We start from the raw sequence: 16345 nt of genomic DNA on the forward strand, positions 1-16345 counted from the left end.
GTGCTTCTGCCTCATTATGACATGAAATATATGTCTATAAAGACTCTAATGCAGAGTCAGATTCATTTATACAAGCTGAGGAGCTGGTCCAGAACTACTGCTTAAAGAATTCTTGAGGTAATTCAGAAACAGAACTATTCCTTTATAACCGCAAGTGCATCTGTTCCCATGACTTTTAAGAAGGTATTACAGTATCTAATTTATATTTATTATTTGGCCACACTTTAGTATTGCCTGTTATAGATAGATCCTCTACCAGTGTCAAGGTTTACAGGTCTAGGTTTTTTATTTACTGCCCTGTTACATAGATACGACCTAAAAAATTGGAACAAGACCTAAAGTGTATATGCTCTATTCAGATATAATAACTGCTCTTGTGAAAGAAGAGCAGTTTAGGGTGTTACCTTCCCTTCTGAGAGTCCATTTAGCTGCCCGTAAAGAACAATGATTCGTACCATGGGAATGGTAGACTTCATTCCCATCAGAGCTTTATAACTCTTGGCAAAATCATCCTGAGCATTATCTGCCTCTTGCACCAAGGAGTGGCTTGGGGTAGCACAAAGCACAGGACCACAGAAGATCAGAAAGGGGTGTGTAAAGCACAAGAAGTACTTGCACAGTAGCTCTCTGTGGGGATTTCCCTAGCCATTCCCAGGCCTGGAAAGATGGATATGTGGCAACCTGAGCTGAGCATGAACAGGGGCTTGTCCCTGTTGCAAGGTCCAAAGCAAGGAAATGGCTAGATTTCTGTTTTCCAACATAAAACAACCCAACTGTCTCATGCTGTTGGTGTTTTCTTTTTCTGCTCTTGGTTTGTACGATATTATTCTCTTAAAATGAGGTTGCATTATATGCATGTGCACATGCACGCACGCACACACACACAATCTCTCACTCTCATCTACTATCAAGTTTTCCATGAAGAACCCTACCAGCTAAAAAGATTTGGAGCTTTATTTCTGGAGCACTGCTGCATGAAAAGATAAAAGAAATCTCATACTTCTTGTGAGGAATTTGGAATTTTATTATATTGTATAGAAAATCTTATATTTGGTGTCCGACTTCTCTAGAATTACTTAATGGGTCTTCAGATTCTTTCAAAGTAGGGTTGTGGGACTCATGCCCTAACTGATTATGTCTGAATATGGCATTGGAAAGTGAACTATGGGTTTACATTAGCGGTGAACAAGATTTGAGGAGTTCCCAGCATTTTTTAATGATTCATTTCCAAAGAGCCAGAACTGGCACTGCTTTTCTGTGGGCTTGATTTCACCATACTTAAAACAAAGTTAATAATATTCACTTATCTCACCAGGGTATTATATAGCTAAACTGTTTTTTATAAACTGTATTACCCTGTGATACATACTTCCACCTGATCTTCTGGGGATAGAGCCTCTAATGTGGACTGGCATCTACGTTCTCCATGAAAAAGACACTGCAGAACATCCCAACGGCAGAGCGAAAGACTGAATGTGCGCCAAGTTGCCTGGGTTCAGTCCCCAGCAGCTGGCACACCCTTTATGTAATTCCTCTAGCACAATTTAGTTCTCCTCGCCTAATGCAGATAAAGGGTATATGCCTCGCATTGTCATTTCCACCCCTACTCACACAGTTACAGAAGAAGCCTGCGATAGTGTAATAACGCACAGCTTGCATAATCAGCACCCCTCCACCTAACGATATTGCTATAAGTGGCTTCTGCAGGGGACTAAGACCTACATTTCAGGCCATTACTAGTACAGGAGCAAAGATGCAAAATCATCCCTCCAAACAGCTACACGCCTTCAGGTGGCTGACACACCCAGCACAGTGGGTGCAGTAGCTGTGACACACACCTATGGAAAAGGCTGGATTCGGTAGTTAGCAAGGTGCTGCAGATCTGACTCTACATGTTGCTGTAGTTTCAACACAGCACCCTCAAAACATCAGCTGATAGTTTGGCATAGCCATTCTCCAGCATGTACACATATGAATCCCTCATTGCAAAAGTGTGCTTGCCACACCTTGTAAATGACAGATGCTGTGGCAGATATCACTGCAGATAAATATCGTAGCTGTGTAAAAGTATGAGAAACGATATAAGAAAAGTATCAGTAAGGCACAATACAAGACAATATGTATGCAGGGGTTTATTATTCTTGTGTCCATGAAACATTCCTTTTTAAAAGGAAGCCGAAACACAGACAAAGCTCTGAATTTGTGCCTGCTGAGTATACAGCACATCTGCGACATTATATATTACACATTAGCTTCTTGGTTAGGTTGAGATCTCCTACAGAGGAAATAGTTATAAATAAATCTCTGAGAATAGGTCAAGAAGGCACTGAGTGAATGGGTCTTCTGGACCAGTACTGAACAGGAGCAGCTCAAGTCAAGTGCAGCCTGGCATGTAGTTCTAGTCACTGGACAGATTTACAATAAACAGGTTTAGTTCTGACAGTTTACAAACTGTAAACATAATGATCTGGAATCAAACTGTAGTTATATTTACTTGGGAATAAAAATCTGATATAACTTGGTAGAAAATTGCCCACCACTGTTCCATGGTCTCCTTTTCAGAACCAAATTTGGGAGTAGAAAGACGGAGAATAAATTTCAATGTGTATATAAAGTCTTGTGGACATAAAAGTTGTATTTACTTCACCAGGAATTCTTTCTGTTGGATCTGGCCCCTGTGCATTTAAGCTATTATACATGTTAAAATTCTGATTTCAGATACAGCCACAACAAAAACAGCTGATGTTTTAAACTCGAAGCTGGCACAGAAAGAAAATCAAATTCAGCACTGGTGTATGCAGATGCAAGTTAGGTGGAACCTACTGGGAAATTACATCAAAAGCTAATTTTGGCCAAAGTTCTCATTGAGCTTGAACATCTCTGGGTACTTTTGATACATCATTCCAATATATTTGACTTGGAAAAAAACTGTTTTGATGTAGTAAAATGTATAAAAGGACAGATGGCTTCTAGCAGACTGATTATAAATTTAGAAGATGAAAAAGCTTGATTCATTTCAGATTCTACCAACAACTCCCTGTGTAAAAGCTAGGTAATCCCTGCGTGCCTTAGTTACTCCATCTGAATTAGAGTTAACAATATGTTACTTAATAAAAAAATTACTTAGTGATGAAAGACACATTGTTGGTATTATTATTATTATAAAATTATGGTTGTTTTAAAATAGATTCTTTTAAGCTTTTATAGTAGAAAATTGCCTTAAACTAGCCCCTGTATTGAAGCAGATAACAACTGTATTATTGGATATGCATATACTTAAGTCTGTACTTGCTGATTCAAAGATCAGACAAGTTTTTTTGGCAGAGCTAGCAGTCTTTATAAGTTATATCAGCTAGAAAACTTTAATACAAGGAGCATGCGGATTTGACGGGCTATGTAAAGAAATCTCATATGCTGTGTGAATTGATTATTCCAACACTTTTTCCTCTTAAAAAATCATGAAAACAAATGAAAAAGTTCAATATTTAACATAATTTGGTCATATCTAAGACAAAAATAGTATTTTTATGCCTTTTTTCCTTGTAAATGAACTAGTTGTCCGCTTATGACAGAGCGTAACATTTAGTTCTCTGTCAGATAAATTGATTCATGCCTTTTATAGTTTCCCCACCAGGAAAGTTCTTGGTTGTTAAAATTCCCTTTGTGGCTAAGCAAAGTTCTTTCACTTCTGTTTATATCCTTTTGTGAGCTGTCTCGAGGGATCACCAGGAGCAACATACGCAGACTGCTTTCTTCCCAATAGATTTCACAAAGAATATCCAGCATACCTGTATTTCATTTTTCCCACACAGCAATCTCATTGCTAACCTGCAGCAAAACACCAGCAAGAACTCTTTCATTTATTACAGAAGCACCTGCTCACCCATGAAATAATACAGTAAAACACGCTTCACTGAAATTTATGAATAAACTCTTGAAAGTTATAATTATAAATTATAAATAATTATTACTAGTCATGATTATCCAAAAAAAGACTTCTTCTGTAGAAAAAATAAATAATCATTATAATAAACATATGTTACTAAATATACCAATAACCTGGACTTTGTAACATTTCTATTGCTATTTATGTTTGACACAGAGAAACAGAAAATGACTTGAAATAATTCTGGAATGAGTTGTCTCACTATTTGCTTTTTAAAAAGGGTCTGGAAGGAATATAATTTGTTTGTGTGTCAGAGCATAGGAAAACCTCTAATAGGAGCTGGGAGCAGACCTTCCTTGGGACAGGCTATCCCACAGCTTCCTGTTACCTTTTGCACCTTTCCTGCAGCACTCTGGATCACTGCTGCCAGCAGAAACACCCTGCAGCGCTGGACAAATGGCTGGACGCTCAGCAGGAAATCCCACGGTCTCTGGGGTTAGCTGCAACAGGCCCCTTCCAGCCTCAACTTGTCCAGTTGAGATACCTGGTTTTAGGAACATGTTGATTACCCAGGATACCATGTAGTAGAGGACAAATCTCATTAATTAATGGCATTAAAAATTCATCTTTTTCTGCCTATCATTTTGCAGATTTTTTTGGATGTTTTCTTCCTTCTGCTCCCTTTAGACAGAAGAGAGGTTTCTCAGCCTTCTTAGGACCCACACGTCCTGCTGTGCACAAACTTAGGAAACTACCTGAGATGTGTTTGGCAGCTCTCAGAGACTTAATTTCAAAACCATGTCCACATGCTTGTAGGTTGAAATTTAAACTAATTAGAATAGTTTGCCATAAATTTATTTAACTTCTTTTAAACTAATCTTGAGTCTTTAAGCACAGAAGAAATTACTCTGATTAGAATGCTCATCTTCTACCTGTTGTCCACACTCTGTGGCCCTGTTACTGCTCAAGAATAAATTGCTTGGTAAAATTGTGCATGCACAATCATATTGCCAATATAAAGGAATTAATTATAATCAAAGAAAAAATATCTAATATGAAATAGATGAAACAGTAAATTGGAGCATATAAATATTTTATCAGCTATAATTATTACTAGTCATGATTGTCCAGAAAAACTTCTTCCATAGAATAAATAATCATTATAACAAAGAAGAATATATATCTGTGGCATAATATAAATAACACTTACTGGGAATATGCATTAATATTGCTAACATGCCTTGTTCCTTTCTGTTCTTTGGCAGGCTGTGGACCTTTCCTCCTTGTGTTGCTGACGCTCTGCTTAGTTCACTGACATCAGGGATGACATGGGAATGTGATCCTTTGCCATTTTGATTCATTCAGTAGCCCAGTCTATTTCAAACAACAATTTTTGCCAGGCCAAACAGCCATACACTAATTTGAGGACTATGACCTGTTCCTCTGATTTCCTTTTGATTTAAATGACAGTGTTACGACATTTTGAATCCTTGTTCTAGACAATGCCAAACACATGTGAGGTTTCTAACTGCCCAGTGACAGCCAGCAGTAGCTTCACCTGAAGGAGGCCCAGGGACCACTGCTAACTCTACACTGTCTGCCTTCAGAGAGTAGCTGGTTTGTGTGTCCTCTGTCACCTAACCAGTGACAGATCCATTTCAGAGCTCTCAAAGGACCTCCTGCAATGATCAGTGACATGAAAATAGAATTTAATTCAATTCAATACCATATATGCTGAGCTCTGACTGACTTCCCACATGAGAGAACAAGTAGTTGCCCATACATTGGTACACGGCAACCTGGCTTTGGCCAGATTTCAAGCAGCACTGTGATAAAATAGCCTGTGTTTTCTATCCAGGCCTTCAGAGGCTCACATAGCTCCTCCTTCTTTTCTCAGTGCAGGACATCTCAACTTTTCAGAGTCTCTCTGCTTCCAAACACCTGCTGGTTTCCAAGCTACAGGCACAGCTGGTCATGAGGGAGCAACCAGCTGGTGCAACATGCCTCTCCCATCGGCGGGGCTGGGTTGAGAGCCAAGCAGGGGAGGAGCGCTGGCAGCGCTCGTAGAGACCCGGCAATGGTGAGTGACACGCGGTATGGGCATACCAGCTGCAGCATTAGAGGCCAGCCGGTCGGCTGTTTGCTAGGAAGAGAGCTCATGCCATGAGAAGCTCCTTTCAAGGGGGAAACCGTTCCTGAGTGCCTTGTGCAGCCATCCTAGCTGGCAGGAGGGAGACCAGTGACAAAACGTGTCCGGAATAGGTGATGCACAGACATCAGGCAGATACAGGTTGAGATATGAGGTGCAGAACAGATTAACTGGGACATCACCACCAGCACACACGGCCCCACCAGCCTTTACTATGGGGACTTGTTCTCCTACAGCTGTTAGTGACCAGCAAACTTTTCTGTGCTGTAAAATGACTGTAAAAATGTTGGTCCATGGGAGGGGAAAGACAGTGTGAAACGTTCTGGTTGTGGTTGGAAGAGACTGGGTAAGAGGTGAATTGCTGGTCAGGGAAATGCTACCAACCGCCACCAGTGGGATAAGAAGGTGGCGAGATCCCTTTGCTGCTGCTGTTGTTTTTATCGGTGCTGTGAGGGGAAGTGATTTTAGCTGAAGTTTCTTGGTGAAGTCAGCTGAAAAATTTGCACCTATACAGAAATAGCATGAGATATGGTAAAAACTCCTCCCACAGGTGCTTCAGCCTGCCCGCCACAACAGAGTGAGAGGGGAGTGAAGAAGAAACATCCAAAGCAATAAAAAAGAGAGAGAGAAAAGGAAGAAAGAAAACAAAAGCTCACTTAAAATATTTTTCCTCTATAAAAATTTAAAATAAATTTTAAATTTTAAACATTAAAATAAAAATAAAAGGCAAATGAGGAGATGCGCAGTGAGGGAGGAGGCGGGTCCTCAAAGCACCGTTTGGGGTCACCGAGCCGCCCCGGCCCCGCACCTGCTCCCGCCGCCGCCGCGCTGCCCCGAGTGCGCCTGCGCGGCGGCTCCCGCGGCTGCCTGCCGGCGGCCGGCCGCCTGCGGTCACGTGACGCGACCTCGCCGCTCCGCACCGCGCACTGAGGTGCCGCGGCCGCCGCGCCGCCCCCCCCCCCCCCCCCCCCCCCCCCCGTCCTCCTCCCTCCCTGCCTCCCTCCCTCCCTGCGGGGCACGGGAGCCGGTGACGGGAGCAAGGCGGAGTCTGGAGGAAAGATACCGAGAGATAGCGATTTAAATCACATCCCCGGCTCTAGGAGGGCAGCAGCAGCAGCCCCGGCGCAGAGGCACGCACGCACCGAGACACATCTGCCGGCTCCGCCGCCGCCGCTGCTGCTGCTCGCAATGGGCGCCGCCGCCGAGCCGCCCCGGGCCGCGGGCCTCGTGTCCAGCGTGGTGAATGACACCCTCGAGTTTTACCGCTGGACCTGGAGCATCCGAGGTAACGCGCCGCGGCGGCCCCGCGAACGAGCCCCGCCGCCGCCATCCCGCGGCTGGCGCCCCCCGCTCGCCGCCGCGGACGCGCAGCGGTCAAAATGGTTCCGTTGCCCGGGAGACGCGGTGAGGGGGCTGGGGGCGCTCGGCGCGGCTTGGGGGGCCAGGCCCCGCGGCCCGCTCCTCCTTGCCGGTTTCCCCGGCAGCACAGCCCTCCAGCTGTGCTTGGGGCCGTGTTATGTTATTTCATTTATTTTATTTTATTTTATCCCGTATTGTGGCCCTTGGCGCAGGGCATCTCTTCAGGGCAGAGCGAGGGCTCCCCCCACGCGTGTGCGTGCAGGCGCTCGCTCCTCGGCCATGTGCGGGATGGCGCTATGTTTCTTGCCTGTAATCTGCGCTAAGTAGCAAAATCATGTTACTAGAGTCTTACCCGCTGCGAGGCATTCCTTCGGTTCCCTCTCGCTGCAGCTTACCTGTGGGTTATAACACAGGAATTTGATGTAGGGGTGAGCCGGGCCCTGTGGTAATTCATGCTACACCGCAGGTAGCCTTTGACTTCTGTGGTAGGCGGGAATTCAGTGACACTATTGCCTATATCTTGCAGATGGTGGAGTTTAGCAAATGAAACGAGGAACTGGTGAATATGGTCAATGTAGAAGCTTTTAATTTTACGCTAAGTGCACTTGGGTTTGTTCTATGGTTTTCCATTTTCAGTGTGACCCACTTTTGTACTGGTAAGCCTTAACTGCAATGTAGAAGTTGCTGAAGGAACAGAAAATGTCTTAGAATACAGAGAAATGTGAAAGCAGCTTTCAGTACTGGGACAGCAAATAAGATGGTAATTTGCCATGATGCTTGGCATCATGGAGTTACTGTTGCAAGTAGGCTGGAGCAGTTGACAGAAGAATAATAGTGCATGGATGCTTTCTTCATTTTGTAGTTGTCTGCAGAGTGATGAGGAATACAGCTAGTATGATCCAAAACTAGAAATATACAGAGAAAATTCTGGAGTAAATGTAACTACGAATATATTTTGTGGCAGTGTGGTAACTGAAAACGAGGGGCTCACTACCGCATCAGCTGTCTTTCCTTTTCCGCCCCCCTCCCTTCTGCCATCTGTCAGATAATAAATTAATCTTATGTTATAGGTGCAGGGAGCTCATTTTTGCATAATCTGCATTCACAGCCTATCTTACAGTTTCATTTTTGACATATCTTTAAAATTATATTAAACTTCCATGCATATTTTTCTTTTGTATTTAAAACCTGCCTGAATGTGAGATCAGATGAAAATGCAGCAGCAATTCATTGTAATCCACAAAGGTTTGCTCTCTTTCTCTGCCACTTGCTACATACAACTGTTTGTAGATTCTCAGGTAATGCATGAAAGATGCTCTTCTAGACATTCGGCAACATTTTCAGATGGATATAAAAATAGATATAGGTACAAAATAGATATTCTTATAGATTGCTTGCTTTGTTTACTAAATACTTCAATTCCTGATTCTTTTTCTAGATTCCAAACGTGCTCTCTAAGTCTGTATGCTGACCATGCTTGTTGTAAGCAACAATGACATACATGCCCCCCACCCCCTTCCCCCCCTCAAAAAAAAGAAAGGAGAAGAAGAAGGGGAGGGTAAAAATGGAAATCTGTGCAAGTGACATAAAGTAACTTATATTTTCTCATCCTACTGCTGCTGCTTTGGGGAATTTTAAGCAATACAAGGATGGCATTTTGTTGGCATCTAAAATATGCTCAAGTCTTTTTCTAATTGTAGGAGACTAAAGAAACTTTTCCTAATTATAGAAAACTAAGTTCAGTAGTGTTGCTGTAACATAGGATTCCACAATAATGAAGTACATCAGCTGCATTTTGCGTGAAGAGTTACAAGTTTCTTGTTCGCGTTCCAGATTTTGGTGGCTCCCTGCAAAGATGGTTTTGAATAGGACCTAAGCTGTGTCATAATCATATTACTTTTATACCAATAGTGTGTAAAACAAAGTTCCTCTGTAGTTCTTAGACACAGATATATGAAACATATAAAATCACAGAATGTAGTAACAATATACTCCAGATAAAAAAGTGTCATCATGAAGCAATGTTACATCACTATATTACAAAATAACATCTTAATGTCTTAAGTTTCAGCTCCATTTTAAATACTTGCTCGGATTATTGCTCTTCAATATGTGTTTTCATTCAGAAAAAAAGTCATGAATTGTCTGTCTTTACCATCTCCAAGTGAATACATGTTAAAATCATGAATTCACCACTATTCTGTGAATTCAGACATTCTATCTTTGTGTCAAAAAGTGCACTGGTGATGTTGCTTAACAAACAACATAAATTATGGCATACAAGACCATTGCCTAATGTTCAATATCGTTTAATATGAAACTATACTACGCAGCAAAGTTACTCAACAAATGATGCCATGCAGTGTATTACACAATAAATACTGAAACACCACTACACAGCAAAATTACACAATAAAATGTGAAGAAACTTTATTCCTACTACTACTCCTACACAAAGATTTCCCATTGATATAAAACTAAAATTACTTATTCTCGTGTTTTCACTTCCATGTTGTATTGGACACCCAAGTCTGTCTTGACTCTGTTCTCAACACTCAGCTGGATTGTCCTGCCAGCAAGGATGATCTTTTGTTGCCCTGGACTCCTGTAATGGGACTGTGTAGAATTATGCCGGATGTCCCACTGAGTCCTGTGCCACTTTTTTTTCCATATTTTAATGATTTGACCTTTTTTTCCCCTCTGCTTTGTGCTATTTACAAATCAACCATACTTTTCTGAAGTTTTTTTTTAAAAAAAGCATATATGATAAGTCTAATTGATTTTTTTTTTGAATGATGTCACAATTTTTAATATTAAGTATGTTATCCAAAGCAGTCAGCTCTCTCTCTCTCTTTTTTTTTTTTTTTTCTTTTTAAGAAAAATCTTACATTTAAAAAACTGTTTGGGAATAATCATGATATCCTGTGACTTCCTGTAAATTTTATGTAAATTAAAGCCGTGAACTTTAAAGAAATTTTAGAAAGGACAAAAACATGTTCTTAGCAGTCATCCAGAGAGAAGATGATGTTCAGGGGAACAATTTGTGTCAGGAAAGATGATCTAGGAACTTCATGCTTTTATTTCTGTAAAGGCATGGGACCAGTAGCATGTGTAATAGGCAGGGCAGTGTTTCTTTCTTTCTGTCGGCTCAGATAGCTGGTTGGGGTTAGATTTGCTAGGAAGGATTAAGGGTGTGATTAGATGACTGAACAAGTGACTTAAAGGGAGGTTCCAGGCTGAAGCTAAGAGAACTATTAAGGTGAATAATTCAGGACACAGACCAGGAAAGAGGAATGTGGAAATATCAATTATGGATGAAGAGTGTAGGCATCCAGGAAAGGGAGTAGGAGACTGTGGCCAGAAAAGGAGGCTTGTGAAACTCTGAATCCAGCAAATTTATTTTAGAGGTGTTGATTACTTTGAATGTGTTAAGCTAAACAATGGAGGGAATTACAGACTTTGGGTGAGATGATTGTTCTTGGAGTTCAGAATTAAATTGAGGTAGGGGCATCCCAGGCCATGTGGGATTGCTTTGGAACAGCACCTATTTACAGCTGTTGCAGTTAATAGGATTACAGACTCTTTCCATCAAGAAGAAAGGAGAGAGCAGGAAGATGCAAACTTTCACTTTAGTGGTAGGATAGTCTTCAAAATAGCGTTTTGTTCAAGAGAAATGAAGTTATAGCTTTAATCAGCTGGGTTAGACATGTAAGACAGTGAGGGGTGGTGAAGGAATGATAAATGCTTGCAGCTGCTTGTCTTGAAAGTAATCAGGTGGTGTTACTTCCATAGGAACTCACATTGATGTACAAACTTTTGCCAGGAAAATCGTAGCCTATAACTTACATTTACTGATGCTCAGTAAATTCAGACTTACCTTCTTTTCAGCTCAAGGATCAAAGAACTGGAAGAAAATGCATGATTTTTCTTCTATCATTCTTTTCCCATGCAGAAACCAAATATGGCTAAAGGATTCTGAGTATTTATGCTTAGAAAAAATTATTGGGGTGATTAGCAGAACAGTGGAATTACCTGAGTATAAGTAGTACCTTGATATTTGAGGTTTTGTGCCAAGGCTGGAAGTCAGAAGAATCTTCATGAAAGTTCTTCAGAAGATGCAGATGGCAAGAGGGAAAGGAGGATGAGATAAAGGTCCATGAAGCCTGTTCCACTGAAAAAGCAGAATGTGTTCCTAAGCTTTAGAAGGGCTGGCTGAGCACCAGACTATGATTTTGACACAATGCTTGGTTTGCAGATATATATTTTTCTTTCTCAAGGGAACAGTTTTTTTGGATCTGGGACCAAGACTGTGTGAAACATAAGGATTAGACAAGAAGAAACATCATACACTGGAAAATCTGGTGTATTGGGTTTGTCTGTCTTGTGGTGGGAACACAAAGAAAAACCTGGGGCACAGGAGGCATTTGGAGACAACAATTTCAAAGGAAAGAATGTTCAGGATAGAATATGTGGGTCTACTGTCAACCAAAATGAGGAGTAAGAGCATCCCAGTTTAGTCAATTCATTTAATCAAGAATTCCCTTTAACTACCTGTGAATGGAAGGACTTTTTTTTTTTTTTTTTTTTTTTTTTTTTTTTTTTTTTAATAAAGCAGCAGCTATTAGTATTGAAGACAATTTGCAGGGTGTTTGAGAGAAATTCTACTCACTTTCACCATCATCAGTTTCATTAGACTGCATAACTCAGAAGACATATATCAGAACAAAATAGATGGTAACTTAAAGCAAAGCTGACAGTGAAAGAGAAACAGAGGTGTGAGAGGAAGACTTCTCTTTCCTAAAATGAAGGAGGAACAGTTGTAGTTAATCATCCACAACTCTTAGCTTCAGCAATGAGATGAAACACAGAAAAAGGCCTTCAGAGGACATTGACGAGAATGTAATATGAACTTTTGTTTGAACACTTGCCAGCATATCCTAAAAGCAAAAGAAAATGTGTGGATGAGATGTCAGAAAGAAGATATGATCCTACCACAAAACATGGACATGAGAAGAATGTAACTTGAGTTCTGAAGACTTCTGTAAGGCTATAATGAATATAGCATCTTTTTGAAATCCCCAGAAAAAGTAGGGTGTTATGGATTTTATTAAAACAATTTCACTGAAAAATGTTTGGAAAGTGTTTTATACAGAGTTTAAACAAGCCAATGGCATGACCTTAGTAACTACTGCGGATGGCTAAATGACTGGATGTTTAAAATTACAGCACAGCATAAATTACTGTTGTGAAGTTCTTGGTATACCATATCCTCAGCTGAGGATGCACAGCATTACTGAGGTGTAAATTGATGTGTGGTCAAGGACCACAGACTGCAATGAGAGGCGAAGAATTATTCGGTGACTGAAATATGTGATGTGAGGCACGGATGTCAATCCTGGCGACTGCACTGGTTACTTAAGCTGAGCATAGTGATTGAGCTGCTGTTTGTAGGTGGTTGGACCTCTTGTTTTCTTTTTTCTTTTTTTTTTTTTTTTTTCTTCTTCTTCTTTCTTCCCTCCTTCACTGGTTAGACAAACAAGACCAGAAGTTCACTGTGATAGCACGACATAAATACAGAATGACTCAGAGGTGAAGAGGCTTATAGTAGGGTATGGTTATAGCTATGAAAAACCAGAAAAGGTTGTTTTCAAGACAGCTATTCCATCCTGTATAACCAGCAACAGCTGTCAAAGACTACATAAATACTAGGAAGGAGAAAGATATTCTTAATGGACAATTAATAGAGGAAGATGTAGGAAACAGACTTTACTTCATTTTAAGGGCTTGCAATCAGGAGTCATGAAGAGTGGGTGAGGCAAGGCTCCACTTTTTCTCTGCTGGTCCAGACAGGTTTTTGGAGTTATTAGATTCACATGGAAAGGATTAAGGGAGTGCTTGGATGAAAGTGGATGACTTAAAGGTTTCATGCTGACATTACTAGAACTTTGGGAGGAAGAATTTGGTAGGACGTAGGGCTAGGGGAAAAAATGTTGTGGTGTATACAGAATACTTTTTGAGCTAAGACAAAAGGGGCTAAGCATGAATGGCCTGAAAACCTGGATCTAAATGCAAGTTTGTTAGTCCAAACAGAATTAGCCATAAACAGAATGGGACCTTAGATTCATTAAAGAGAGTTGGTATGAGTGGAGTGGGCCTGGAAAGCAGATGCTGGGACATTTGGCCCTTGTCTGGGCCATTCTTGTCAGGAAGATGGCACTACTTTGAACAGTAAACTGACGGGGCTTTGTGGCCTCTTTCCCAGACTGTATTTTAAAACAGTGTTGAAGCTACCATTGCATTTTGTAAGGAACTCATTTTTGTTTTGTGTGTGAGCTGTGGTCTGAGGCTTATCTATTTGACTAATGGTCTTTGAGGAAGATGTAGATGGGAGATGCGTAGTTTCTGGATCTTATTCATGTGCAACATGGGTGCCGCTGTGCTTACAATTCTAGTGATTCTGAGCATAGAGACTTCAAGGTCTTGTGGCATCTTAAAGACATAAATCAAGATAGTTATGAAATTCAGGCTTGCATTGGCTTAGGTGGCAGCTGCCTGAGGATTTTCAGGACTGCACCCTTAAATGTAGGTAAAGCATTAAGTAGCTCTAAGGCAAGCCAAGAGATAAATTGAGTGCAACATGTCTTGTATTAACTCCCATTGTGTGTGCTTGTATCTTAAACAAGAGCTAGTTTGCCTTCCTTTCATGGAAGGTGAGGGGGAATAAGCTACCTCAATTTGTCTTGTATTTGATGCCAGATAATGGCAGGCCTGTGCGTACTAACTACTCTCAGTTGTATCAAGGTAAGTTGAGTTGTGCCTGCAATGCAACTTTTTTTTTTTTTTTTTTTTTTTTTGCATTCTTTTTCAGTGGTTTGATCTCTAACTCCTGCTCTGGAGTGTTCTTTCTCTGTGGCATTGTATTCCTCTTGTAACATGAGCTTCTTCTCTAGTTCACTCTGTCTATCCACATCCCATATGTACTCTTTGGTTTTAGCATAATCTTGCATTCTCTTTGGTTTATTTCTATTTTATTTTCCTTTCCCCTTATTGCTTTCTGTAATATCTCAAAAGTGTCTTTTATCTGCATCCTATATATGTTTCAGTTTGCCTGCTTGAGTACAGCATTTTCCTGTCTCTCTCCCCCACCTCCTCAACTATAAAACTTGTTTCCCTTTCCTGGCCATAGGAAATGTGAGCAGTCTTTATATTGTTTTCTAAATGTTCATGTAAGGTTGCTGGAAGAAGGACATTTATCTCTTTATACAGATACTTACATACTTCTGTTCCTAAACCATTGTTGTAATGACCTATTTTTTAAATGGTTTAAGATATCACTCTAAAGGGGAAAAGAATAGGAAATACAGATGCTAACTTGAATACATTTGTTGTAAATACATGCTTTATAAGCATATTTTCTCAGTTTTTGTTTAATACTAATAGTTCATGTGGAACAGCAGTGTCCAGTAAAAATACTTGCATTAGAATACCCATTAAATGCTTTGTTATTTAGACCAGTTTTTCTTTTATTTTGTCTGATCTCAGTTTTACGAATCCATAAACTTTTGTGTCAAGAATGATAAGCTGTATTTCAGAAACTATTAGGGAAACTCAGGTTTGGAGCGGTATGTTAACATGAAAGGTAACATGGCTGTAGAAGCAAAGAGACTTAGTTCTAGCAGTCATTGATAAATGGTATTATCTACCTGCTAAATTTATTATTTTACTACTGATATGGTTAGTGAGTGAAAGACTGAGTTCATATTCCGGTCATCTTTGGGCATGAGACCTTTTCCCTGTTTATTTCATGTTTTGAATACAACAACAGTGTTTCCAGATTTTTCCTGCGTTTTTTTTCTTCTCTCTAGATTTGTCGTTCATACTGATACTGAAGGCATGTCAAGGGGAAATATTGTAAGTGTTCTGCAGTGTTATTTTTCTGTGGAGGCTTTGACTGATGTACTTGTCTTAGGTACAGTAGGTCATCTTTTGGCCTTGCATCTTCTGCCCTTGAACTTTAAAAATAACTAACATGTTTCAGTAAGTTTTTCTATAGATTTTATTTGCTTTTGTAAAGTTAATCCTTCTGTAAAACCATGTTGCTGAGCAGCATCCATGTGGTGATGCAAACAGAAGAAAACAGGCAGTTTATCAGAGGGCTTATGTGCAGTTCCTTGCTGATGTTCTCTGGGAGCCTTCTGGTATTTTTGGTAAATCTTGATTGCCTTTTTTGGTTTTCACGCATTTAGCCACTGTATCCTGGAGTCTGTAAAAGTTCATCTACAACACCAAATCATTCTGTTTTATTAGAGCAGCAATGTAAATTGTTTGCAGCTACTCTGTAGTTAAATCTTGGTGTCCTTGCCCTGTGTTAGCATATTAGCAAAACATTTCAGTGCTGCGCTTGCTGTCCTGTGAAGCTGTACATAACACATGTTTATCTATGGTGGATAAGACCTTGCAGAGTTTATTAATAAGAACAATTGTTAATAATCCTTTGCATTTGTCAAGGATGTTAGCTTCTAATTGAGGGATTCTTAAAAAATATATATATCTACAGATAAGATTTCTTTTATGATCACTGCCATCAGCATTTAAAACCCTGAATCATACTAGATGGACCAATAATCTAATCTGTATTGCAACATAGAATGTACATACATCCTGTGTTTATATTACATGCTTATTAATACTCCTATGATTATTTTCATAGTACCATAAGAGACACCACATTGACGTAAACTAATGGTATCTTCTCAGCTCTCCAAAACAGTTTTGGCTGAAATCAGAAAAGTTTGGAGAAAAAAAAAGTCTTAACAAGAAAACACTGTAGAAGCAAGTCTTGTCAAAGTGTATTTTCTTTTGAAGTGGGTTTATTTCTGTAGAAATACAGAGATGCAGGTTTGATCACAGGATTTTCATAAAATTGCAACCTGGATGGGAGCTTTTCTGTA

General features: G+C 40.2%; 1 protein-coding gene across 1 annotated transcript in view; it reads left to right on the forward strand.

Moving 5' to 3' along the window:
- Positions 1 to 7062: 7062 nt before the first annotated feature.
- Positions 7063 to 16345, forward strand: part of ELOVL4 (ELOVL fatty acid elongase 4) — a 33091-nt gene continuing 23808 nt past the window's right edge. The window contains exon 1 of the mRNA XM_062571056.1: positions 7063 to 7320. Within this exon, the coding sequence (XP_062427040.1) occupies positions 7224 to 7320 (97 nt within the window). The 5' untranslated portion in view covers positions 7063 to 7223. The remainder of the gene's footprint in view (positions 7321 to 16345) is intronic.

This window comes from Rhea pennata, chromosome 3, assembly GCF_028389875.1.
Source record: "Rhea pennata isolate bPtePen1 chromosome 3, bPtePen1.pri, whole genome shotgun sequence".
Classification (NCBI taxonomy): Eukaryota; Metazoa; Chordata; class Aves; order Rheiformes; family Rheidae; genus Rhea; species Rhea pennata.